The 27,163-nt window shown below is 42.1% G+C and overlaps 1 protein-coding gene and 1 long non-coding RNA gene across 2 annotated transcripts in view; one reads left to right on the forward strand and one right to left on the reverse strand.

The window, feature by feature from the left end:
* Positions 1-13,512, reverse strand: part of wls (Wnt ligand secretion mediator) — a 32,331-nt gene extending 18,819 nt beyond the window's left edge. The window contains exons 1-6 of the mRNA XM_085254593.1: positions 13,241-13,512; positions 9,184-9,456; positions 5,907-6,031; positions 3,648-3,809; positions 2,920-3,056; positions 22-190 (exon numbers count right to left, since the gene is read on the reverse strand). Of these exons, the coding sequence (XP_085110719.1) occupies positions 22-190; positions 2,920-3,056; positions 3,648-3,809; positions 5,907-6,031; positions 9,184-9,456; positions 13,241-13,346 (972 nt within the window). The 5' untranslated portion in view covers positions 13,347-13,512. The remainder of the gene's footprint in view (positions 1-21; positions 191-2,919; positions 3,057-3,647; positions 3,810-5,906; positions 6,032-9,183; positions 9,457-13,240) is intronic.
* A 166-nt stretch (positions 13,513-13,678) lies between these two features.
* Positions 13,679-15,585, forward strand: LOC146553869 (uncharacterized). The gene is made up of 3 exons (XR_014889513.1): positions 13,679-15,173; positions 15,248-15,392; positions 15,475-15,585. It is a non-coding gene; the product is annotated as an uncharacterized LOC146553869 (long non-coding RNA).
* The last annotated feature ends 11,578 nt before the right edge of the window (positions 15,586-27,163 follow it).

Genomic DNA, 27,163 nt, shown 5'->3' on the forward strand with positions numbered 1-27,163 from the left:
AAATGGAGCTTTGTACAGTACCATGAGGTGCTCCCCGCAGAAGATGATCCAGAAGGAGAGCAGCATCGAGTAGAAGATGCCCTGCCTGATGTCTCCAAAAAGCAGCATCCATGTCCAGTTGAAGCCAACAGAAAACCACTCCACTGGGATGTTGATGAATGTCATGGAGATTCCTAGAGCCAAGATTACCCTAGGAAAGCAAAAAAAACAACAACCATAAATTCAACATTACCTACTTTGATGACTTATGTAATAATATGTGACTCAGCGTAGGAAAAGCCACCAAAAGATGTAAACCGGTTATTTCAGCTAAGAACTGGACTTTCCGATATTTCCAGTGTTTATTATCTAAACTCCGCGGTCTATAGATTTCTCTCAAAACTATGTGTGTGTGTGTGTGTGGGGGGGGGGGGGGGGGGGGGGGCGGGGAGTGTTTTGTACTTAACACTTTCTAATGTATAAAAATTAAATAAACATCATTTTGACCCAAATTCTTGTCTCGCAAACCTCTGGGCTATGAGCGGTTGATTGCTGAACTTCCCAGTCAGCAATCAACCGCTGCACCTCCCGCACCTCCCACCCCTCTCCACCGCAGTCATGCTGGAGTCGTTTCCATCTTTAGCCTGTTGTGTTGATTTTTTTGAATGGACACAGTTTGACATCTTCATGTTAAAATTAATATAATAGAAGATTGAATTAATCTATTTTTTGCATGTTTATTGAAAAATTTTGAATTTTTTAGGAAAGAAGGGGGAAAAAAAACAGTTTGAACTAGCCTGGTTTTCATTTGACGCATCGAATATGGTGGCATATAAATGAAGTTTCATTGAACATTTCATTGAATTTGAATTAAAGACTGGGGAAGTAGGACTCCCAGTGGGATTTACTGCCTTCTGAGGTTGGCTGTTCCAAGTGATCTGGATCATCTTTATCATAGTGAGACATTCTCATCCTGAAGTGTGTTTTTATTTTTATAAAGTTACATCCCAACAAGTATTATTTGTTACTTTAAAAAAAAAAAAAACTTTAAAAAAAGAAAAAGTATAAACTTCTGTATCTGGACTAAAACTGTTACACACACATACATTTTTTGTTTTAGGCTGAGCATTTACTTAACCAGGCTTACTAGACTTCAGGACATTGATTAACTTACCCATTCAGCTAGAACCACAGCATGTTCCCACAGAAGCTTGACTTATGCGTTTCTAAATCATGTATTTTACCTAAACAGCCTCATTACTGCTAGACCTTGAATATCTGTTTCATGAAATCTAGAGTCCAGTGAACTGAGAACAATCGCCACAGAGAAAAATTAGGCTCATCTTTTTAGCAAATTGCAACAGGTCCCTGCATGTGACCAGCTGATAAAACAAATACTGTAACTAGACAGATAAGAGGGCAAAACAGAGCTACAGAAGATAGATGGGTACAAACACTTTATGATAACACTGTGGGCAAGAGAAGTAATCTGATACACATTCTAAGCAATTTGACGCCAGAAAGTTCTGCAAAGTGAACAAAGTGAAACCACATTAGACCGGTATGTATGGAATGTGTCCAGGGCACCATCGACACAGGCAGGAGAACTGGGACCTGCATACGCCCGCATGTGTGAAAAAAGTCAAAGGGTTAGGGTCAAGTTTGTAAAACTGAAGTGGCAGACTTTTTTTCCCCTACTTAACATGGGACAGCATGAAAAGTACAGGTGTAACTAATAATATGAATTATTTCTTAAGTGCATTTGAGTATGTCAGGCAATAGATGTGAGCAACCATCAACATTATCATTTGTTTTCTGCCGTAGCAACTCAAAATGTCTGCTGCGTTCCTGAGGAGTTGACATTTTCAGCACGTTTCCAATGACAAAATAAAGATGTTTCATATTATCCTGTGTTCCCCCTCACATCCATCCTCCTCACAACTTTAGAGAAAGCCTGAGGTTTACCATTCTGACACCTATGTGGGCTAGTATGGCAGGAGACTCTAGTAAAGCTTTTAAAGCATGAAAAAATCATCCACTGTCCACAAATAGGGTACAATTCGCACTTCCTGAGAGCCTGCTGGTCATCTGGGAATAAGAGCCTTGAGCTGGAAAACACAGAGGGAAGGAGAGATACACTGTGTGTGTGTCCCGGTAGCGGGTGTGTTCCCATTCCTAAATGCGTGTGTGCAGCATGTGTCAGCTGAGTGCTAGCTTGCAGATTTTGTAACGTGTTTCACGCTTCGCCTGGTTTTTCCTGTGGCGCAGAACGCTGCCTCTTACTGATCTGTCTTCTCTCCATGGCAGGGGGTTAGACAAACACTGGGCTCGGAGCATGACTTCAACTTGTTCACAGGGCAGCACAACTGCCTCCATGTGTTGCTTGAACCTTCATCGACTTGGCTTGGTTATAGAATTAATACAAATATTTGAGGAGGTTTTTGGAATATACAAAAACAGCCATGAAGATTTCTCATGTTTCCCACATTGTTTTGCTTACACCACCTCATTGAATTTTCAGTAGTTAAAAAGCCAAGTGCGAAATGCCAACATTCCTAGATACCATTCCTCCTCAGACGCTTGATGAATAACACCCTCTGATCTCAGTGACCTATACTGTACACAGCTAGTATGACCTACTTGTTCTTTTCATCCATAGTTAATATGTACTTTCATCTAGTACATGCGCTGAAGCTGAGCTACTGTGTTATCATCTAACAATTACATGCAGGTCCTCAACATATCATTTATCTGTAATCACTGAGCCACAGTTAATTCAATTATTTGAATCTTCATCACTGGTCACCTGAGGGTAGATGGATGAAGTGAAGAGAAAGGTGGATGGCAGCAGCAAAATTTTGTGTTATTTGGAAACGTAAAAAGAAAAGTTGCACTTTTTACAGATCATCACTATGATACTGATAATGAGGGGGGCCTTACTTCTCTAGCAGGACAGGAGGTCTGCTCATGAGGGTGATGCGTCTCCAGTACCAGATCATGATGATGAGGATGCTGGGTGTGAGGAAGGTCTTCATGGCAAACCAAACTTTGGTGAAGCCACCGTTCTGATGAATTCCCTGATGAGCAATAAGAAACGCTATCAGTGTCAGTGCACGGTAACACTAATAGAAGTTTTCCACTAAAACCTACTTGGCTCAATGTGATTCGACCTCACTCCATTTCAGTTTTTTTCCCCATTACAATTAAGTACAACATAATGTGTGGGGGTCAAAACGTACAGCATAATAATGAAGGATGTCAAGGCGTTGGTATACCTGCTGCTCAATGTATTGTTTTTTTGTGCAGTCATTTCCTTTGTTGTTGGGTTTCAAAAATTGCATTTTTGATTTTGTGTAGGCGACGCTCTCATGATGCTCTCAAGTGATGCTGCTGATTAACCAGTCCGTGGCATGCAGTCTGTTGACGTACATTTTTGGATAGCCTCAGCCCCTGCTGTGCAGGTGCTTAAAAAAGGCCTGATAATAGGTACTACTATCTAATGGAAAACCCTAAAAACTTAGGCGTGTTGAGCAGAGCAGAGTAGGTACTAGTGGAAAAGGGCTATAACAGTACATCCCTTAACCCTTTAAAGCCCAGCATACTGTATTTGATGCATGCGTTTTTGTGAGAGTTTAATGGGGTAATGACATGTCATTGTGAAATCTTACAACAAGTCGGATGTCTCTGATCTCTCCAATTCCCACATTGATCTTCTTCCTCTCGTTGACAGGCAGGCGAATGTTGAGGAGGTAGTACTTATGGGCCACGCTCCCCACTTCCATGAAAGGTAGCAAGTCGCACTCGTAGTAACGGCCCTCATTCTCGTGAGTCTGGAGTAAACAAGCATTTGAAAACACGTTTACCTAAAGAGACAAGCTACTTGAATTTATTTTAGGTAAGCATCAGCATCAACAGTTCTGAAACTGACTATATCCACAAGATTAGCTGAATGTAGCTTTGAGGCAGCAGTGTAAGTAAATACAGAGCATTTTCCATTCTTCTTTCCCACAAAAATGTAAGCACAAAAATAGCCTAGGCAGTGTTTTCATTGAAAATTTTGAGTATAAAATATCTCCTTAATACTTCAGTTTAACTAATTTACCCATGTAACTTGTCAGAAGCCTTTACAATATAAAATATATTAAAATAATATAAAATAATATAAACATTTCTACCTGGGATGCTGTACCTTGGGCCAATTTTTTTTTTTTTACCAAGGGTTCAATTGCCTGCTTTGTCACTAGATCATAAATTTGGGTATTCTCACTAAGGCTAATGATACAGACCTTTTTCATAATATGAAGAGACTTTGGAGTCGGAAACCATGCGATTCATAATATAAACTAATATATATATAATAACTTAACTTTACAGATCATTCTTGTATACGCTGATAAAAAGGTTACATTATTAGTACAGCAATTTATCCATCTAGTTTTGCAATTAATACCTAAACCGAGTATCTTTTCCATAAAAGCTTTGTACCATATTGTTTCATATTTCTATTTAACAGCAGTTGTGGAAAAATACTATAATACCTCTCCTTTTTCAAGAGTTATGCTCTCACCTTTTAACAAACCCCATTACCCCTTATTGCTAGACAATAACCGACTAAATATGATTCAGAGAGGAGAACCGAGTTCTTGGGTAAATTAAGGGTGTTGCATCTAGTTCAGACATGTCTGTAAAAACAGCAGGGCAGACAGAGCTGTACTTTAAACCTCTAAAATACTTTATACTTATACTTAGGGCTGGGCGATATGACCCAAAATTCATATCTCGATATTTTTTAGCTGGATGCCGATATAAGATATATATCTCGATTTTTTTTTTTTAAGCCATAAGTTAAGAACAAAAAGAGAGTTCTAGTCACACTGTGTCCCAGATGTGGGCGCTTTTATTTACATACAGCGTAGATGTACATGAAGAAATTACTCAAAAATAAATTATCAGCATTTATTAAATAATCATGGTCCATAAATAAAAGAAAACAATGTTGTTTTTGTGCATAACAAAAAGCTCACAATTGTGCAGTCAAAATGTAAACTAATAGACGCTGAGCATAATAACAAAGAGACAGATTTCACAGCTGCACCACGTCTCTGAACAGGTGCCATTTGTGGTCCTTATACACACACAGTACGGTAATATTACGTTGAAGCACAGTACTATCACTCCGCGAGGCTCCTCCCCGGTAGGCGTAATCCTCCAAGACAATCCATCAAGCGGTGCAGCTCCGTAGCTTAGCAAAGTCATATTAAAACAGTTTTTGACAGATTGCCGAGCGCTGTGTACCACATAAAATCGGTTCGCGGTCAGTAAGCACAACCAGAATTCATACATAAGGCGCACTGTCGAGTTTTGAGAAAATGAAAGGATTTTAGGCCGTGCAGCCCCTCCGGGCTGCATGTCGTTAGCGCGGTTAGCTCGTTAGCGCGGTTAGCTCGCTAACACGTTGACGCCGTCCAGCCCCACGCACGGTAACTCGCTAACGGAGATTTTCCGCTTTCATCTTGTCATTGCCTGCAGGTGAAGCTATGGGGGAGGCGGAGTTGTGTTCAGTGAAGGAGAGGCGAGGCCGAGTAACGTTGCGTAGAGACAAAAGTGGACGAAAGAGAGGCAAACCTGCGGCTCCACGAGTATAATTATAACGTAACATAGACTATATCGATATAAACGATATTGTCACATCTTATATCTCGTATGAAAATATATCGATATTTTTAAAAAACTCGATATATCGCCCAGCCCTACTTATACTACTAATTTTTTTTTTTAAGTACAGCAAAGAAATTAAGTTTGCACTGAGTTATTGAAGCTACAGGACAGAGGCAAGCCCAGACATGACACAACTTTGGCTCTGTGTGCCAAGTCAATAAAATGAGCAAGCTTTTGTAATTTAAAAGTCGAGCTACAGTCTTAACTACCTTGGTAGCGGTGAAGTTGCAGCTGAGTTTCCTCTGCTCGAAGGAGTGAGCCATCTCTGTCCATTCACTGTCCATATCATCTCTGTAGGCCAGGCCAACGTCAATGTACACCAATGATCCATCCTCTGGGGAATAATAATAATCATCATCATCATCATCATCATCATCATCATCATCATCACCACCACAACAACAAGAAGTTGCTTTTGCATTAATATAACACTTGATATACATATTCTAAGGACAATCCTGACAATAATAAAGAAGACAGAGAGAAACATTTTTCCCGATGGAAAGAACAAAGAAGGCTCTGAATAATACATATACACACATGTCTGCATTTTGACGTGTGTTGTGCCTCGTCACTGCACAAACCTGCTGCCTCTTATCATCCTCGCAATGAGATCAAATTAAAATGTGGTGACAGACAGCCACAGCCTTTTCAGTATACACCCACCAAATGCTCTTAGCAGTGGACGCCTAGCTTTTTTCCTTGTATGTGTCAAAATCTGTAGAACGTTTAAGAAGCAATCAGTGAGTTTAATCACTGGCAATCGGCATTTGCATCAAAAACTCAAGGGTACAGTTCAAACTGGCATACATTCATGTAAAGTGCAGATCACTGGCGTGTTAAACAGTGGTCCTGCAAATCTGGAAAAGTTCTGAAACACTCGTATTAATAAGATTATTTCTCAATATCCACGTGTTCGATATGGTTCCTTCCAAAGTAACCATAGCAAGGTTACTTCCCAATACACCCAAACTTCAACAAGACCTTAAAAAACCCAGCCCAGTGAATCCAACAAAAAGATCCAAAGCCAAGCTATTAAAGCTCCATCTTTAGATCACATTACAAAGCCAAGTGTTTTCTCCTCCAGCCCTCCAGAGAGCCTCTTGTGCCGTTATGAAACAAGCTGGAATGAAGAGAAAGAAACCCGGTGGCCTCTGCTGTAAGACAGGGGGGAAAAAAGGAAAAGAAAAAAAGGGGAGAGAGAAGAAGAGGGAGCCAGATGAAAACTGGCAGCCGACTGTCTCTGTAATGCCCTCCCCTCTGCCATTGGTTGAGCCGGCCGCCCTCAAATGTCAGCTCGCTTCATGCAAACATTCCAGTCCACTCCAGCAGCCATTGCCACGGAAACTAAGCCTCCTCAACAGCTGTGTTATTGCTGGACCTGGGCCAGAAAGGGGGTGCTTGGTGCTGGGTGGAGTGGGGCAGGTGGGTGGAGTGGTTAATAAGGGTGACGCTCTTCTCTGGGATGAACATTGTTACACAGATAAGGTAGTCAAGGAAGAGATGGCCTTGTGTTACTTCGTCATACACCAGCAGAACAGAATCCACCCACCTTTGTGAGCTTGCTCTACTCGGGATTTAACCCTCATGGTATTTTGTTACCGGCAGATTCACAAGGTGGCTCCAGCGTTTCAATTGGGAGCTCACTGGCATTTTATGAAATCAGAATCAATGAATTGTTTTATGCAGTAAGGTTTATTGAATAAAAATGTAGACATGGCCTAATATTAGAAGTTGCGTCAGACAACATAAAACGGTGATTTGACTACCTGATTGTTCCTCTTTTATAAGATTAAAGCGCTTTCTGTAATGTGAGACACAAAAATGCCTCACATTACGCAATGCTTATGCCAATTTAGGCAGTCTGTTCGTTACCCGCCTCTTATTTTTTTTCAGTTTCAAGCTTACCTCCTCAGGATAAAAACGGAACAGGCAATAATGTTGTACACTAGAAAAGGGATGTAAATTATAGGGTTTAAAATTGTCAACTATTTTACATTTCAAGGTGAGATTCCTGCTTTTTCCAGCACTACCCGATTTCTACTAAATGTGGCACTCTGCTTCTTCTGCATCCATTTGTTCTCACAGCACCTCGCATAGCTTAGAAAGATCAAAATGAGTCGATGACATCTGGCAAAAAGGCTTGTCTGTGGTCCAGGCTGAATCACTGACTCATCTGTCAGACAGCCAGGCAGTAAACAACCCACAGCCCCCTGACACAACCGAGGCCAAGAATGTGAGCAAGTAAGGGATGCTAATGAGTAGGACGCCACTGTACCATGACTGTTTAGACAAGCCAGACCAGAAAGGCAAAGATTCTGAGGTATTTTGCCCTCTTTGTTGCTACAAATACTTCTCATCACCTTTGAGTGTGCTGGCCTACAATGGATTGTATTAAGGCTGACAAGCATGTGTCAGTCTAGATAAGCCTCTTTACATCAAACGTTCCCATCGTACTCAACCTGACATTCAAATACTTTGCTATGCATTGCAATCCATTTGAAGAAAATTTTTCATTGAGATTCAAATCGACTTCCCCAGACTCTGCTGGTGATCCAGACTCTCATTAGACTTTCTCATCATCCTCTCTAATCCCTTCTTTGAGGATTCTAAGCACCCTGCCATGACACCAAACCCTGTCTTCTCTGAGGTGCTAGTTATTTCCCTTCTCCCCCTCCTCTGAAGTACTTCGACGCATTATTAGAATGCTGCAGATCGAGCTGTGAACTAGTACACTTCACAACAATGTTGTTTTAAATTAGGAGAAGATGCAAAAAACGTTTCCAGTGGGAGACTGAAGACATCAAAAGGCAGCCTGGATCAGCTGCATAAACAAAACCAATGACAAATTTCAACCTTTTTTTCCTCCCTAACCCATTACAATTACATCTCAAACAGCTTACACATGGGCAATATCCCTATCAATCTAAGCTTATGTTTAAAAAAGAGAGTTTGAATTGGGATAATGAAATATCCAAGATGTATGGAAAACAAGGAAATGTAATTGGCCTAAAGCAACCAACACCAATACCTGCCTCAACAGTGACTGACAAAGACCCTGAGATCTGCGAGGCTTTTGAGACGAAACAGCAAGACATTCATCTTTGTTTGCTGCCTGTTTGCTGCCTTTCTGTGCCATACATTTAAGGTAGACGTTCTGAGGAATTCTGAGTGTTCAGGGAAGGTGAAAGAGGGAGGAAAACAAGAAGAATTGTACTGAAAAAGATTAGCTGTAGCTGACTTTTACAACGCTGGTGACTTGAGATTACAATAGTTGTGAATATTTCAGAGGTTAGCTTTGTCCAGAGCCTCTGTAAATAGTTTCTCTTCAGATTGTGAAAGCAAGAAATACCACAGAGACAAAATATTGACAAAGTTTGTGGCATGCAAAAAAAAAAAAAAGCCATGTCCTTGAGACAAAACATGGGCTATGTTGCCCCATCCCTTATTTTCCTTTAAAACCCATAAGACACCTTTAGTTCTCACCTATCTGGTTGTACATCTTGAAAGCGATGTCAAACTGCAGAATGACCAGCATGAACTGGAACCACGGGCTCATCTCCTTGTTGGGAAGAGGAATGTGGACAGCAAACACAATGTTGTTAGCCTCGATCCTCTTGGCCATGGCTTCATCAAACGACCGGATCTTATCACACTCCTTTCGGCCCCAAGGCATGAACCATTTTGTTTGCTGCGGTTTGTTCGGTTTATCCACGCATTTTGTGGCCAAGTAGTGGACTGCTGTGGTGGGGCTGGGAGCTGGAAAGACAAAGTGGTAGAGGTTAGACTAAGTGTCAAACTGAAATACTGCAGGAGTTTTGTTTTTGCTTTTGTTTTTAAATGGTCCTACCATGCCAGATTTGCCCTCAAACTAACAAATCGCATGAAATTATTTTAGCCCAAATATAATACATCAGTCTTCAGTGCTGCAGATTAAACTGTTCAAGGACAATGTTAAGATCTTAGGAACAGTTGCCAGTTTGACTTTCAGCCAAATCAGTACAAACACTTTGGTAATTACTTTTTTACACTGTTTAGGAAATGGCTCTGTCTGTGAAGTGAGAGGGAGGGAAAATTCCCGAAAGCTCTCAGGCACCAATTACAGTGTTTACGCATTGAGATTCATGAGCTCGACAAGACTGCTGTTTGCAGTCTCTACTCACAGGAACTATTGTAAGAGAACAAAAACGGCCATTATCATGACAGCAAAGAAACTCTGGCACCCTGTTGTAGAACCTAGAGGCCTGATGTGAACGACACCTGAAAGGTCTGAGTGAAGGTGTAGACACACAAAACAAAAAGCCCCCAAAAACCCCAACATTAATTCAGGAAATGATGCGGGACAATCAGCAAATAAGTGAATCTGTTAGATTTATAGTGGTTTAGCATTTACCTGCAAGCCCTTATACATTACCGGCTCAGACAAAGGTCACTTTTGTATTTATACTCCTCATAGCGCAGACATACACACAGAAGTAGCACAAAGAGCCAATGTAAATACACAGTACTTGCCACAGCAGTAGTGACATGTGAGGTCAAACTTTTCTGATGATTATAATTTGGCAGCATTTTAATAAATCATTCTATACACTCTTTAGTAAATTGATTTAAAAAATGCATCCAAACAGCTGTAAATGACCACTTTGTAGGAAATCATTCACCTGCAGCGTATAAACCAACAGAAGAGTACTGAAAGTCGTTTGCTGTTGGAATCTAATCAGCCTATCTGTGAAGTCAAGTAGTTACAGAAGTTACCACTCTTGCGTTAAATGTTTACAAGTGTTAACTCTCTCCCTTTATATGGTGACGCTAATAGATGCATCTTGATGCTTGGTCACGGAGCACGCATTTCACATACTAGAATCAACTGAATGCATCAAACTACACAACTTCCTGTTAACGATTTGTTAGAAGCAGTCCCATTAAGACCAGCAGTCTCACAATAGGGTCACATACACACTTAATCTAGTGATATTAGTTTCTGGACAGAAATGCTCCAGTTTTGTTCATGCTCCCCCAACCTTGTTGTTGTTGTGTGTGTTTTGTTTTGTTTTTTTAAACAATTTGGTCTCATGTGTACTGACTTAGGTTGATATGAAAAAGGGTATTAAAAGTAACGTGAATTAGTAAAAACTCAACATACATGACCTTTGTCTTTGGGGAATTCTCTAAAACTGTCTTTTTTCTGAGCAACTCACAGAGATGCATCAGAAAAGCGGACATAAAACAAGTATAAACACCCTTGTGCTGTTGTTTACTGTGATAAGTAAATGTTATGCGGTCTGACCCAGTAAGATTACCAGTATGCCTTTCACAAACCATATTAAGATGCCATCAGAACAGAAAGTAGTTCTGAAAGTGGATGTTGTTCTTCATTAATACAATATGGCCTCAACTTTTCAAATAATTTCATTCATACAATAAAAACTCTGAAAACCTAAGCCAGGAGGTCTGCACTACACTGCAGTGATGCAAACTTAAAATCAGAGCCATAAGTCAGACACTAAACTTGAACTGAAACAAGCAGTGAAGTAAGCAGATTTAATTTATTTATTTTTTTATTCTTTATACACTTCCCACCGACAGACTGAATAAAAGAACAAATGGGTACCTGGGAGTTATGAAAGTCAAAACTAGGACAAAGGACATAAAAACACATTTATGCCTCAAAAATGTTTTGATTTGAATACTGGCTTATAACAAGCAGGATGTGGACTCAAATCATGCAGATAAAACTTTGAAATGGCTTCAATCAAAAGGTACGCAAACAAAATCTCACACTCTAAGATAAATATGCAAAATGCTGAGCAAATCTGAAAGAACTACTGGGAAGTTATTAAGCTCTTAGTAAAATTCCTAGTATGGTGACATAAGCTGTAATCACCGTCTAGGGTACTTGTAGGAAGTACTGACTCGTGAGGATGAGCATTCAGAGCTTTGAGTTTTCACATCCAGGTTGTAAAAGAGATTAGTGGTGTTTCAAAGACGATGCAAAGCTCTCTTCTCCATCTCTACTGTTAGAAAGCACCAACTCATAAGTGGTAACGCTGTTAGACCGATGTATTTTTCAACCTTTTATCGTGTCCAAAGGTGCAGTAGCCACAGAGGGAAGAAAACCGTGTGCACCTGTCCAGAAAGATCCTGTTACTTATCTGAACATCTAAACATATCTGCTCACTCCAAATCAAAAGCTAAAGGGCGGATGCCACGGTTTACACACCTATAGGCTCTCGCACAGTCATAAAACTCCACCACGAGGATCTTTATCTGTGCTAAAGGCTGTTTGAAATTAAACATTAAAATGCACACAGAGCAACAAGGACGACCCACTGGAGTGAATTAAACCCAGTTATCTGGATCCCCTCGGAGTTCAATTATCAAGTGACCCCGTGAGTCCAGAGGCACACCAGCTCCTCCAGTCTCTATCCCAGTGTGTCCAGAATAATGGCCATCCCCTCAGCCCGCTGACCCCATGCCGTGTTCCCGGGTTTGTCGGGAAACAAGGGGAGAAAACCCCCTTTCTACTCAATTACCCTCGCCGCCCCCGGCCACCGAGCAAACACAAAGGAATCTGGCTTCATTAAAACCATCTCAGCCAGGAATGAACCAAACAGGCTAATTTATCAGCCATGTAGAGAGAGGGAGAGGGGGACTGGCTGGTGGGTGGTTTCCAGACTCTAAAAGCAACACAGGCATCTTTCACATGGACCCAACTTCTATCGACCGTGCTGTTGCACTGCTGGTGGGGCTTGTGCGCGTGTATTTGAGTGGGTGGATTTGAAGAAACTTGACAGCAACTCCAATACAGACCTGAAGGCAAAAAAATGCAACGTTGACAGCTGCGCGTGTATGTGTGTTTCTGTGCAGGTCTGTGCATGTCTGCCTCGATGCAAATGAAACTCGTGGAAGACGGGAGAAACATTAATGCTCTGCCTGCGAGGCCGTGGGGATTTGGGGAGGGAAAAAGGGGGAGACAAACGCAGGGCGAAGGAAGGAATGAAAGGAAGGTAGAGATGCTGCCTGGGGGCCCCCACACAGCGGATATTATATACGGGGAGGAGGGGGGAGAAGAGGGAGAGGAGAACATTCGAGTTGGGATCAAAGTAGTCGAGGGAAGGAAAAGAAAAAAAAAGGTATCCCAGAGCTTTTCTGTGTTGAAACAGCCCATTAAAAGTGTGATGTTCTGCGTTATTTTTAAGCACAGAAACGAAGCCAACTGGTTGTGGGCACGCAGGCAGCGAACACCTTGAAACAAAAGCAGTGATTTAGAGCGGAGGTGCCATTTCGTCTCGAAAGGTAAAAAAATACGGCTAAAAGTTAGCGCCCTTCGTCTTTTGTTTCACCGGGAGCGTTTATTACCGCTCCTATCAAGGTAAATAGCGACGAACTCAACTTAAAAGTTTTCCGTTTTAGCCTTTTATACACGTTAACCTTTAAATACCCGCGAGCACGCGCGTACAAACACAGACGTTAGCTTGAAAAAGCACGTAATAAAAGTACAGATAAAATTGAGGCAAGGAAAACGGGGAAAAAAACAACTTACCAATTAAACCGCCGACCATGAAGGCAAACGCCTGGAACAAAAGCAGAATAACTCCCACTATCACCAACTTTTTGGTGCTCATATTCTCAATAATAGCCCCCGCCATGGCGAAGGAAATGTTGGATTGAAAATATCACCACCGAGCGAGAAACAGTAATGTTGGAAGGACAAGAGGGGGAGAAGAAAGCGATGCATCCACTGCAAGTAGGAAGGCAAGCTGGGCCCCCACCGCTCTGCTCCTGCCTTTCAACTTAGGAGGAGGAGGGAAAAAACAGGAATCACATGACCGAATAGCGCTCAGCTTTATCCCTCAACAGCCAGCTAAGATCAGGGGGAAGATCTGTGGAGCGCCACCGCATTGCATTAGAGGCTGGTAATGCAGGTTACTGTGTCATTGAATGCCTGTAATAGCGTCCCTGTTGTGTGGGACAGGGCTATTTAAAGGAAGGTTTGTGAGGTCCCATCTCATGTTTGGAGCCGTCGACACATTGTCCCCCTAACCTATTCTTAGTCCAAGGTAGGAAGAGATATAAATAGGCGGCTGCACAATACTTAACTGTGTTCTGTAAGTTCAGATTTTTCTGGGCACGTGACATACTCAAAGGTTTAAGCCAACTAATGTTCGACAGTTAAAAATAAAATAAAAAATGTCACTAAATCTTCCTGGTTCCTAGAGCCAGTAGATCAGACTTTCGCTGTCCCTCCAAAAAAAAGAGCCAATTTAATTGCTTATAATTTGTAATTAAGTCTTCACATTACATGTAGTAGAGCAGAGGTGTCAAACGTAAGGGCCGCCAAAGATTCCCCACTGTATAGCTTGGAAAATGGGAAGACATTTATATATTTTAACCTCTTAAATGTATTTCAGTTTTACTGCTTTTCCTATTGATGAAGACTTCTCCAATGCCCATTTATATTACAACAAAGTAATTAACTATCCTTTAAACAATTAAATAGCAGGAAAAAAATATTTTTCCCAACATTTCTTTCTATAGAAATTCCTCCTGCAGTTGTAAGGAGGAAAATGCTTCAAGCTAAACAAGCTGCTTCTCTGCATACAGACTGCTTTCATTTTGGCTTCTTAATTCAGTAATGGTGTGAGTGTGAAACTAATTGAATGGGAGCTGCTGAAAGAGCCCTTTTGTTCACGTTTAACTTATTGTATAGAGGTATAGGGAAATAATTAAAAAATACACTAAATTCTCTTTTCAGAAATTACAGAAAAGGACATAATACACAAACATGAGTATCTTCAAATCAAATCACTTTTATTGTCACATCACATGTGCAGGTACACTGGTACAGTACATTCAAATCAAATTCAAATTTTATTTGTCACGTACACAGTCATACACAGTACGATATGTAGTGAAATGCTTGGACAACTGCTCGTGACCTAAAGAAAACGAAAAAGGAAAAGGCTATGAATAAGATAGGAAATAAATATGAAAAATTAAAAAGGGTAAATTTAACTAGGAAGGAATAAAATATAAATTAAGGTTAAAAATGAAATAACTGTACAACACAAATTAGAATGAAGGGTAAATTTAACTGGGAAAGAATAAGATAAAATATATAAATTAAAGTTGAAAATAAAATAACTGTACAACAAAATACACAATACACAATATAGAACTATATAAGAATGTATGAAGAAATCTAAATATAAATAAATATATACACAATAACAGCAGCTGTACAAGTATTAACCGGAAATGAAGAATATAGTGACCAGTGTTGTGCAAAAACAATGTCCAGAATGTCCAGTGTGTGTGTATGTCATGGTCTGTGGAATGCGTGATGCTCGGGTAGCCACACCCCCGGGCTGGGCCATCACTAGCACACCTGCTCTCCATCCCGGTGATTACACGGAGATCCACTTAATCCGGCGCTGACGGATGCTCCACGCCAGTCCGTAGTCATCCCCACAGTGGTAACCAGACTTCCACGAAAAGTGTGCATTCTCTTCTGCTTGGAACTTTGTTTAACCTGCCTACTTCTGTCCAGATTTCTACTCGGCGTCTGCTACCTGCCTGTCCTCCGGCTCAACTGGATCTCGCGGCGCTCACCTGGCCCACTCGCCATTCCACGGACTTCCTGCCCCCACGGACTGCCACACTTCCCTCCCGAGCTCCCACGGTTCCGTTCTATCGTAAGCCCCTACTCTAACTCAGTCCTGATATGTTCTCCCCGCTTCCTGGCTCCCTAGTAATCATCTCCCCTTTCTATTGCAGCCCCCCGCCGTCCCGATCCCGGCTTCCTCGTGTCATTGTTTCCCCGGATTTTTAGTTTCTGTTTTGCTCTCTACTTTCCCCGGTCGCCTTTCGTTGTTTTAATAAAGTGTCTTTTTGTTAGCTCGGAGTCTGCGCCTGGATCCTTTCGTGCCCGCGCACCACGGCGCATGACAGTGTAAGAACCATATGTGTGGGTCAGTACTGTGTGGTGGTGTGATTGAGAGACCGTATCGCCTGCAGGAAGAAGCTCCTCCTCAGTCTCTCTGTGTTGGTCTTCAGGGAGCGGAATCGCTTTCCTGACCTCAGCAGAGAGAACAGTCTGTTGTTGGGATGGCTGAGGTCCTTCACGATCTTCCTGGCCTTGGTCCAGCACCGCCTGCTTTAGATTGAGTGCAGGTCAGGGAGCTCGGAGCGGATGGTGCGCTCAGCTGACCGCACAACCCTCTGTAGAGCTCGTCTGTCCTGCATGGTGCTGTTCCCGAACCAGGTTAAGATGTTTCCCGCCAGGATGCTCTCTATGGTGCACGAGTAAAAGTTCCTGAGCACCTTGGAGGGCAGTTGGAAGTCTCTCAAGCGTCTGAGGTGGTAGAGATGCTGTCGGGCCTTTTTCACCACGGTGTTGATGTGACAGGACCATGACAGGTCCTGCGTGATGTGAACTCCGAGGTATTTGAAGCTGTCCACTCTCTCCACTGGGCACTCGTTGATGACGGGGGTCTGGTAGTTCCTCTCCTGCTTAGTGCTGAAGTCCACTATCAGCTCCTTTGTCTTACTGACGTTTAGAAGGAGGTTGTTCCTCTGGCACCAGTTCTCCAGATTCCTAATCTCCTTCAGGTAGGCCGTCTCGTTGTTATCAGAGATCAGGCCCACCACGACGGTGTCGTCAGCAAACTTGATGATGGTGGTGGAGCTGGTAGGGGCCACACAGTCATATGTGTACAAAGAGTACAGCAGGGGGCTCAGAACACACCCCTGGGGGGCTCCAGTGCTGAGAGTGGTGGAGGCTGAGACATGTCCGCCCATCCTTACTGCCTGTGGTCTGCCAGTTAGGAAGTTGGAGATCCACAGACACATAGATGAGCTGAGTCCCAGATGCTCCAGCTTGGTGGTGAGTGTGGAGGGAATTATGGTGTTAAATGCAGAGCTGTAGTCTATGAAGAGCATTTTAACATAATTCCCCCTTCTAGTGTCCAAGTGAGTGAGTGATGTGTGGAGGAGATGAGAGATGGCATCGTCTGTGGAACGATTTGGACGGTAAGCGAACTGTAGTGGGTCCAGTGTGTCTGGTAGTGAAGAAATGATGAAGTCTCTGACCAGGCGTTCAAAGCACTTCATCACTACTGAGGTGAGGGCTACAGGGCAATAGTCATTGAGAGAAGCAGGGTGGGGTTTCTTCGGGACAGGAACAATGATGGACTCTTTGAAGCATGTGGGGATCACCGACTGAGATAAAGAGATGTTGAATATCTCAGTGAACACAGGAGCTAGCTGGTATGCGCAGTCTCTTAGGATACGACCTGGGATGCCGTCTGGTCCTGCTGCTTTCCTGGTGTTCACTCTTTTGAAGGCTCTCCTTACTTCATGCTCGGAGATGACGAGCACGTTTCCGGTGCTGGCAGTATCTTCCTGTCTGCAGCCGTTACCGCCGCTAACACTAGCATTGTTGGAAACCTTAGCTGCAGCCTCGAAGCGAGCATAGAAAGTGTTCAGCTCGTCTGCCAGAGTCACGGCCGCGTTCGTCATACCGGTTGTTGGTGCTTTATAGTCCGTTATTGTCCTTAGTCCCCGCCACAGGCTCCTAGAGTCACTCTGTTGGAGTTGTGACTCTAGTTTCCTCCCGTAGTGCTGCTTCGCCTCTTTCACCGCCCTCCGCACGTTATATGACGCGGCTTTGTACGGGTCCATGTCCCCCGTTGTGAGTCCCGTGTTGTAGGCAGCGGTGCGGGATCTCAGAGCGTTGCGGATGGTTTTATCCACCCACGGCTTCTGGTTGGGAAACGTTGTGATAGTCTTTGTCTCCACGGTATCATCCGCTAGTTTCCCGATGAATCCCACAACCACTTCCGTAAACACGTTGACGTCATCGTCGGAGCTGTTTCTGAACATGCCCCAGTCTGCGTCATCGAGTGCGTCCTGTAACGCGGCCACCGATTGATCCGTCCAGCGCGCGACCTTCCTCTGAACCGGAACTTCCTGTTTCAGCCTTTGTTTGTATTTTGGCATGAGGAAGATGGCGGCGTGATCAGATTTGCCAAACGGAGGGCGGGATTGTGCCTTGTAGCCGTCCTTGACCGTAGTGTAGCAGTGGTCCAGTGTCCTTTCACCCCTGGTGGGGCAGGTGATGTGTTGATAAAAGTTCGGCGCTGCGCGTTTGAGGTTGGCGCTATTAAAGTCCCCCGTCACAATAAGCGCAGCGTCCCGGTGTTGTGTCTGGTGCTGTGTGAGTGCCTCATGCAGCTCGCATAAGGCGGTGACCGTGTCCGCTTGTGGTGGAATATAAACGGCACTTACAATGGCCGATGTAAATTCCCGAGGTAGATAAAAAGGACGACACATGATGGACAGTAGTTCCAGATTTGGTGTGCAGGAGCGTGTGAGAGGAACAACGTTCGCACTGTTGCACCAGTTGTTGTTCACCATTAAACACACGCCGCCTCCCCTTGACTTCCCCGAGTCCCGTGTCCTGTCCATGCGGTGAACCGAGAAGAAGTCGGCCGGCTGGATGGCGTGGTCCGGCACCGCTGGGTTCAGCCATGTCTCGGTGAAGCAGAGGAGATTGCAGTCCCGAATGTCTCTCTGGAACTTTATCCTGGCCCTGAGGTCGTCAAGCTTGTTCTCCAGTGACTGGACGTTGGCGAGCAGGATGTTAGGCAGAGGTGTGCGGTGTGCACGAGCTCTCAGCCTGTTCCTGACGCCGGCTCGCTTCCCTCTAGGCCGCCGCGGCTTCCCTTTGTTCTCCCTCGAGATCTCACTCGGCCAGCTCGGATCCGGAGTTAAAAACTTCGAATTGTGAGTACATTGTATACCAATAGAAACAAGAGTGTCACTGTCATACCTAATGTACCCAATGGTGATGATTTTGCCGATTTAGAAACGCTGAAAACTAACTTAAAAAACAAAGACAAAGAAAAAGTGGTCGGAGCAGTCGTGACGGCAGCCGACCTCACCGGCGCCATCTTTTTTCTTTTTTTTTTTTGTGAGTGAAATTCTTGTGTGCGAGCTTCACAAGCAACAGAGGTGTGCAAAGTACAATAACATAAGAACAAGCAAATATAAGAATGGCTAAATCTGAGAATTATATGAATAAATATATGTACAATATAAGAGCGTATGCATATTACTGAATGTGTATACTAAATATGTATGTCTACGTGTGTGTATATGTGTGTGTGTGTGTGTGTGTATACATATTTTACAAATTAAATAGCGTAAAAATAAAATTAATATATGAAATATACAGAGGTTGGTAGTTGGATATTGTGCAAAACAAGTGGCATTTATATACAGTATGGAGTGCATAGTGTTGAAGTTCCAGTAGTGAAGGTGAGGTGTCTATGACGTGTTCAGCAGTCTGATGGCCTGGTGGAAAAAGCTGTCTCTCAGTCTGCTGGTACGGGACCGGATGCTGCAGAACCTCCTTCCTGATGGAAGTAGTCTGAACAGTTTATGGCTGGGGTGACTGGAGTCCTTGATGATCCTCCCCGCTTTCCTTCATCATACAAATTTCTAATTTTTACAGTCAAAATGACTAAAACTTCATGACTTGTTTAATTACAATACAGCACAGATAATGCTTTTCAACTAGAGAGATGCATGTGATGAGAACTACTAGGAAAAGTTTGTGTGCCTGTGTGCGGGGTTAAATTGTGGAGTGGATTAGCGGCTAAGGACGAACAATGTCCAAATATCCAGAAATTTAAATCAATGTGTAAACATATGATTTTCATGCAGTTCAAGGATGGGGCCAGCATTAAGCTACAGGAGGTGTTTTCAATATGTCCAATGTGATAAGTTAGCATTGTTATACAACATACAGGGAGTGCAGAATTATTAGGCAAATGAGTATTTTGTCCACATCATCCTCTTCATGCATGTTGTCTTACTCCAAGCTGTATGGGCTCGAAAGCCTACTACTAATTAAGCATATTAGGTGATGTGCATCTCTGTAATGAGAAGGGGTGTGGTCTAATGACATCAACACCCTATATCAGGTGTGCATAATTATTAGGCAACGTCCTTTCCTTTGGCAAAATGGGTCAAAAGAAGGACTTGACAGGCTCAGAAAAGTCAAAAATAGTGAGATATCTTGCAGAGGGATGCAGCAGTCTCAAAATTGCAAAGCTTCTGAGGCGTGAAAATTGTCTTTAAACTTTATAGAAAATTGTCTATAAAGTTTGACTTAACTTTATAGACAATTCCATGTATATGATTGTGTATGATTCAGTTGCACTAGTTGTGAAGTTGCTCAATGTAACCAGTTAGATACTGGTTCCCATCACTTCAATAGGGCTTTGGAGCGTGATGTCACGGGGGGTGGGCGTGGAAAGGATTTTGGCCCGATCCGCCATTTTGGGGGTCTAGCGCAAGTGAAAAGGGAGCGAAGTCACACACAACAGCCATGGTTCGTATTTGCTGTGTGGTCGGCTGCAATGTTCGATCACACGACCGGCAAGAGAATAAGGTTGAAAATGGTTTATCTTTTCATTCTTTCCCAACCTGGAAGCAACATCAGGCAGCTCGTGTATTGATGTTACCAAACGAAGGCGTCTAGCCTGGATAGCAGCTGTGAGACGAGCTGACGTGCAGTTCTCTTCCATCTCCAAATATCTGTTGGTGCTCCAGACATTTTCATTCCGGTAAGTTCTAAATATGTTCACATCACACTTTATAGCTGAATAATATCATCGTTGGTGGTCTCGGAAGTTATAGAAATTGCGATCAAACATAGAATGGAGTGACTTGATTGGTTGATGTAAAGACAATAAATGAAATGAGACAGGAAGGACACAAATTGGCGTTAATAATTTACCCGATTATCAATGTGTTAACTTGCATGTACTTTACAATTATGGGCATATAATATGATAACGATATTTTAGCAGTTAAATGATAAATGTGTAACATTAATTATGGTGGGGGGTGAAAAATGGCTATTTCACTCGATGCACTCCAGCTGACTTACTTTGACGACGTACTCAGAGTTTGGTGGCTTGAAAATAGCCAAATCTTGCACCCAGCCATTTGTAAATTGGATGTGCGCCTCCAGTGACTTGTAATTACGAAACTGGTTCGCTGTGTAAGCGCTTACTCCACAAACAAGATACGTGAAGATATCGGGGTAGGACAGTGGCGGTAAGTCGTCTGGGTCTTTACTCCACTGCCGTATTTCAAATGGGTCCAGATTTGCGATGCACTCTATTTTTTTTCAAGTACAGCTGCTTCGCCTCTGGACGCAATCGGTCTCTATACCGTCTTTTCTTTTGAGCTGCTTTTAAGCATGTTTCTTGTCGTCGTCGTTCCAACAAAGTGTGTTTGTTTTGATTCGTAGACCCTGAAAATGGAGCTGCGCTCCCACAATGCATTGCGGCGTGACGTCAACTCCAAAGCCCTATTCAAAAATACAAAAGCTTCTAAATTTGGATGTACAGATGATTACACACTGAGAACAATATTGTGAATACTTTATTGGATTTCTCCAAACAGCTCCCACTCCATCCTACACAGAGGTCCTTTCAGCATGTTTTAGATCTTAAACCTGTCTCACCTGTTGCTCCTGAACAATGGTTCTATCATGTTCGTACTGGATTATCTGTCCGTCTGGCATCTGAGGGCCAGTCACAGAGCCAGTTACAAATGAGACAGATATTCTCACTATTAAATACTGCATATATATGCACCGTTTAGGCAGTTAAACACTTACCTGTATGTGGTTGCCATCTTTTAGAAAGGATTATTAGATATTTGGGGAAACTAGCCATAAAGAGGGTCTCGTACATTTACGAGCATCAAATGTCCTGGATTTCATGGTTTCAAAGTTTAATAGGTTTTTGAACTTCATAATAAAATTGAGGCCATTATTAGCAAAAAGAATTTTAAAAAAGAGCAAAAAAATGCTTAATAAATAATAATTGTTTTAAACTTCAGCTTTGTAATTGTAGCAGATTTCATTATGTGCGTAATTTTTTATTTAGCCCCACAGTAGTAAAATCCATAAATGAGAGTTAGATTTATTACTAGTATTTTACACCGCATTCAGCTATAGTAACATGTTCTGCATTTTCCTGCTTCACCATCTGATCTGAACAGCTGCACTCTCTTAATAAATTAATAACCGAACATTTCTCAGTAACCAATAACTAGATGGAACAGCACAGTATCTAAGAGAGAGATCAGACAGTGTTTGAGCTAAAGAAGCTGTGTGTTTCTTTTGGGGGCTTTTTGCACACTGATCCACCACCGTTTTCCTATAGTACAATGCATAGGTTCACGTTCAGATGAGAAAACCGTTTCAGCTGCAGGCATCTACTGCTGTAATTTAAACAATCACCTCATTCGCCTCATGTTTTACACGCCTATAAGGTGAGCTTTTTACAGTGCACATGAATATTACGTGATATGGTATGACTAGCTCATGTTCAAACATTTAAGATACTGTTCAGCCATTTTGTTTACTGGGTAGTGCAAAATGGCTGAGTTACCTGAGCGGGAATCCACTAAAGCCAAAAAATAATATATATTTTTTTAATTAATTACAAATACCTTAAAGGAAAACCTAAGAAAAGGATGCAGAAGCACAGAAACAAACTGCCGTGTACGTTATAGTATGTAAATTCAAAAACTGTATAGAGAGAATGGCGCAATGAAAACAGAATAAGATAAGATAAACTTTATTTAGTAGAATATAGGCAGTGAGAGTTTTGTAATTAACTTTGAAATACGTTTGCCAAAGACAATGACAGTAAATTAACCCAGTTCTACCAGCTTCTCTTTTCTCTAATACAGTAGAGTGTGTCTGATCTACTAAAAATCCTCATACTTGACAACACAATAAAACACAAGAAAAATCAGAATATGTTTGAGATTAGGATTTTTATTTGATGGCAAATCTATTTTTTTATGTCAGGTTTTTTTTTTATTTGATTTTGTTTTACTTTGATGCTATAATGGATGATTTTAAAATTCAGTTAAATCTAAGATTATATAGCATCGCAGCAAAACAAGAGTCTCCTCAAGGTGCTTTATAATGTAAGGTGAAAACCCTACAGTATTAGCAGGAAAATATCCAACAATCAAAAGATGCCCTTTGAGCAAGCACTAGGCGACAGTGGGGAGAAAAAACTCCCTTTTATAAGGAGAAATCTCCAGCAGAACCAGGCTCAATAAGGGGCAGCCATCTGCTGCGACCGGTTGGGGGTGATGGAGAGACAATATAGGGAGGCAAGATGAAATATACTTCTGTTGGCCAATTACATTGTTTTTGAATAAATTATTAAACGCTTGCTTCGAGATCTTTAATGAAGCATTGTAGTGTGTGTGTGTGGGGGGGGGGGGGGGGGGGGGTCAGGCTGGTCTTTTAGTCATCGCTGCTGCCCTTAAAGCAGCTCCTAAACAGCTTCGTTAAAGCTTTTCCCACTGCTCGAAAGAACCTTGTAATTTTAGACTTCAGTGGGGGATTGAGTACAACCTCAATAGTCATGTCCAGGAGATCCAGAAAAAGTTCATCAAAAGTGTAATCATCTGGTGTAAGAGCCGAATGTACAAACTGATCTGCAGAGTCAAGCTCCTTTATAAGGGCCTTACTCATTTTCTTTAGCATCCGCCGTTTGTTATTTTTAAGAGCACTCAGATATCCTGGGATTCTGACCTTATCTAGAAGCAGATCTGTAAGACGCCTGGTGATCACTTCGTAGTTTTCTATATTCAGAGTTTTTGTGTCGAAACTACATTTCTCCAGGAGCTTATCTAACAGACAGTTACTGAAGTCTCTGACAATTTTCTCAGACTCCTCCTGTAAGTTTTTAGAGGTTGATGGCTGACTTTGAGCTTCTGTAAGACCAGCTTGAGTGATTGGTTCAGGCTCAGGGCTGTTTTCTGGGGGTGGGCCCTGCTCTAGTACACTCACGCAGGAGACTGTTTCATTTTTGGGAGGACAATCTGGACGTGACTCTGGTTTAGACAGTCTGTCATTTTCTTTTTGCTCTGTTGGAGTCAGTGCTCTTAAAATCACATCCTGGATGTCTCCCACGGCACCAGAAATCTTGTCACTTTGGACAGTTTGATCCAAAGCATCATTCTCCAACCACAGAAGAGTGTTTTGCAAAAACCTTTGCACTGAGTCTTCTACAGTCACATAGAGGAACTCGGGCGAAAAGGGTAACTCATCTGTTGGCTCTGCAGACCTGGAGATCACAGAGTCTGAAAGACATTTTCCTGATAGTATCACAGGGAGTACATATCTTTCAGTTGACTGGAGATGGTCATACACTTTATCTGTCAACTCCCTGGAAAACATCTCAGTTTCCTTTATCTTTTCCAGGGGGTTCCAGATAAGGTTAAAATGTTCTGGCCCGTTTAATTTATTAAACATTTGTTCAAGAATGGGTTTGATGGTGTTATAATCAACTGGGGAAGAACTTTTAAACCAGCTATCCATCACTGGTGTGTTTACATAGCTACAAAAAGAACTGTAGTTGTCCATGCAATCTGCTCTCTGATCATCAAGAGACTTGACCGGTTCGTGGAGACAGATGAAGAACCTTTTGTTTTTCTTCACCAGGTGTTTTATCTCTCTGATCATTTTGTAAAACTGCTTTTTGGCAAAAGCGCAGAAGTGCTCTTTGTGCAGCTTTTGGTCATTGCTTTTTCTGGATGGGATGCATGACGCGAAAAAGTTTTTCACCTTTTGGATAATTAACTGCACATTAAAAGCAGGTTGGCGTGAGTCACATTTCTCACTAGATGTGACATCTTCACCATCAAAAGACTGCAGATTATCAATTATTGTGTTTACAATGTCAGCTGCAGCTATTTCTGCTGACGTGCTGGGACGCTGGAGACTTTCAGCTGTCTCAGCATCTGTGCACTTCTCTATTTCTGTGTCATCTTCGGCATTCGAATACTTCAGAGTGTCAAGTATTGCATTGACAACATCAGCACCTGGGGTGCTGGAACGACTTTCCGCCATCTCTCCAGTTTCACTTTCTTTTTTCTCTACAGGCGTCATGTCATTTTCATCCTTATTGTCCTCTGTGATTCCTGTGTCTGTGCTCCATTTGGTGAGAGCGCTGCTCACCTCCTCAACAACCATTGCCTTCTTAGAGATCTTTGATTCAGTACTCTCTGCTCTTGAATCAGACGGGCTAAGGGAACTAGCTGCGCTGCCCTTTGACATGCACTGGCTGCTTAGCTTACCTGCACATTTTTCCAAACACGAGGCAGCGTGAGAGACTATGCGTCGAAGGTTTTTTGTGGTTGTCATTTTTCCACTGACATAAACGGCCGGATCTGACCGTAAATCCGGGTTGTCTAAGAGTAGAGTCACAGCTGAGTTGACCTTTTCTGAGATCTCCGATTCAATCAGTTTTGTCAGCTTCTTACTGGACAGTTTTCATGGGGGATGTTAAGAGCGATGCTAATGCTGGTTGAAAGAGCGTCTCCCAGCGACGGAGCTATTTTTGCCACAGGTATGCTGATATCTGTTTGGGACAATTCGTCTGTCATTAACTCCTGAAGTGTGGGAAGTGCAGATTTCAGGATGCCGGTAGAAACTATCTGAATGATTTCGATTATCATATCAGCCAGTAATGCTTGGAGATCAGAGTCCCAGATTCCCTGTTCAATCAGTCCCCATTGTACCTGGGAAAACTGATCGAAACACTTGGTTATAGCAGGTAAAATATGCTCGGGAATAATGGGGATAGAGCCTGTAGTCTGCAATTCAGCCATTGTGGACGTTTCTGTTTCAATAAAATTATTTGAAGGACTTTGAAAATCTAAGTTTGTAGAGTGCGAAGATCGCGGTCTGTACATCTCATTTACTTAACGCTTAGTAGTAGATTGTGAGTCCTGGGTCTATATAAGGGCTCAGTTGACTTTTACGTCATGGGCACGTCAAAGCGTTCGCTACGTCACAGTCAGGCGATCAAAGCGTTCGCTTCGTCACATCGCACGCATGCGCACTGTCTGTGTTTTGAACTCCCACGCACAGGCTTCCGGACTTAAACCGCTAATAAATTCTTACATACACATCATGTTGGTGTAAAATACAGTATCTGGAAGCGAAAGGACATTTAGCCTCGTTATTTACTCTCTTAAAATGCACAACACCAATATATAAAGTAAACGGACGGACACTGCAGCGAAACGGAGCTCTAATCTCCGAGTGTACAACCTCTGGACCCAGCGTGATCATCACCTGTTAATATGCTAACATGACTAACGCCAGAATCACTGCACGTAGCTCCGCTTATTTAAGCTCGTGTTAGCCTAAATACGTTCCAGCAGTACTAGCTAGCAGCCGTTTTTAATAAGTTAACGTGCTCTTGACAAATAAACCCTGCAGAAGCTCATACTGAACCAACACTGAGCGCAGTTACCTGCTTGTACTTACAAGCACTGAGTAAGGCTGAATAAAATGAAGGCTGTCCAGTCACTGTGCTATGCCAAAGTTGAACAAATGTCTGATATCGTCTGAATATTTCTTAATGAGGTATTGTTCACAAAGTTACCCGTGCAGTGCTCTATACAGCTTACATCCTTTGAAAGAAATAATTTCAAGTATTAATATTTGTTGTCCAATACTCAGGAGCTGCCCTCAGATTCTAGTGATGGTATTTCCGGCTCTTTTTAGAGATCCGGCTCTTTCGGTTCGCCTCACTAAAAAGATCCGGCTCTTTCGGCTCCGAACCGGCTCTTCAGGTTGTTTTGTTGCTTTAATTAATTTATTATTAACAATAATATAAAATTATGCACAAAAGGAATTACTAACGTAAAAAAAAGTGGTTTTATTTGTATATGTTTATATATAAATATATGCGGTGGCCCCTAGAGACAAAACACGTACAAACTCCAAAACACATTTCTAGCATGAACTGAACTTCCAAAGCAGAGCTACTAGATCACTTAAATTACACAATTGAAAGCATGTGTGTATTGTTTGTGTATTTATACACAGGCACTCATATATATTCAAATAATTAAAAAAAAAGTTCATTTACCTGTTACTACCACACACCAAATCCGGACGTTGGTACTTGCTGGCTTGTGTAGCCACTAGGTAACAAAAGCTCAACACTGCGCCCAGCATCCTGGAGCACTTCTGTTGTCTTTTGTACGTGTTTTGGAGTTTTTACGTGTTTTGGAGTTTTTTGTACGTGTTTTTACGTGTTTTGGAGTTTGTACGTGCTTCAGAGTTCGTACGTGATTTGAAGTTTGTATGTGCTTTGTCTGTAGGGGCCACTGTAAATATACTTTTATTTTTTCATTCCACATAAAATGTAATAAATAAATCATATAATACAAAAATCAACTATTCACATTTCAACTTTTAACTATTTAAATTTTCAGCTTTTTCCTTTTACAAATTTAAAGTGAAAACAACACAAAACACTGCAAACCACAACACAATTAAATATAAATTATAATATGAAAACAAAAAGAAGATGCATATTCTCTGTTATATGGACCTGCA

This window comes from Mchenga conophoros, linkage group LG18, assembly GCF_057382185.1.
Source record: "Mchenga conophoros isolate Kocher_MC1m ecotype Shallow Benthic linkage group LG18, M_conophoros_male_GT1.1, whole genome shotgun sequence".
Taxonomy (NCBI): Eukaryota; Metazoa; Chordata; class Actinopteri; order Cichliformes; family Cichlidae; genus Mchenga; species Mchenga conophoros.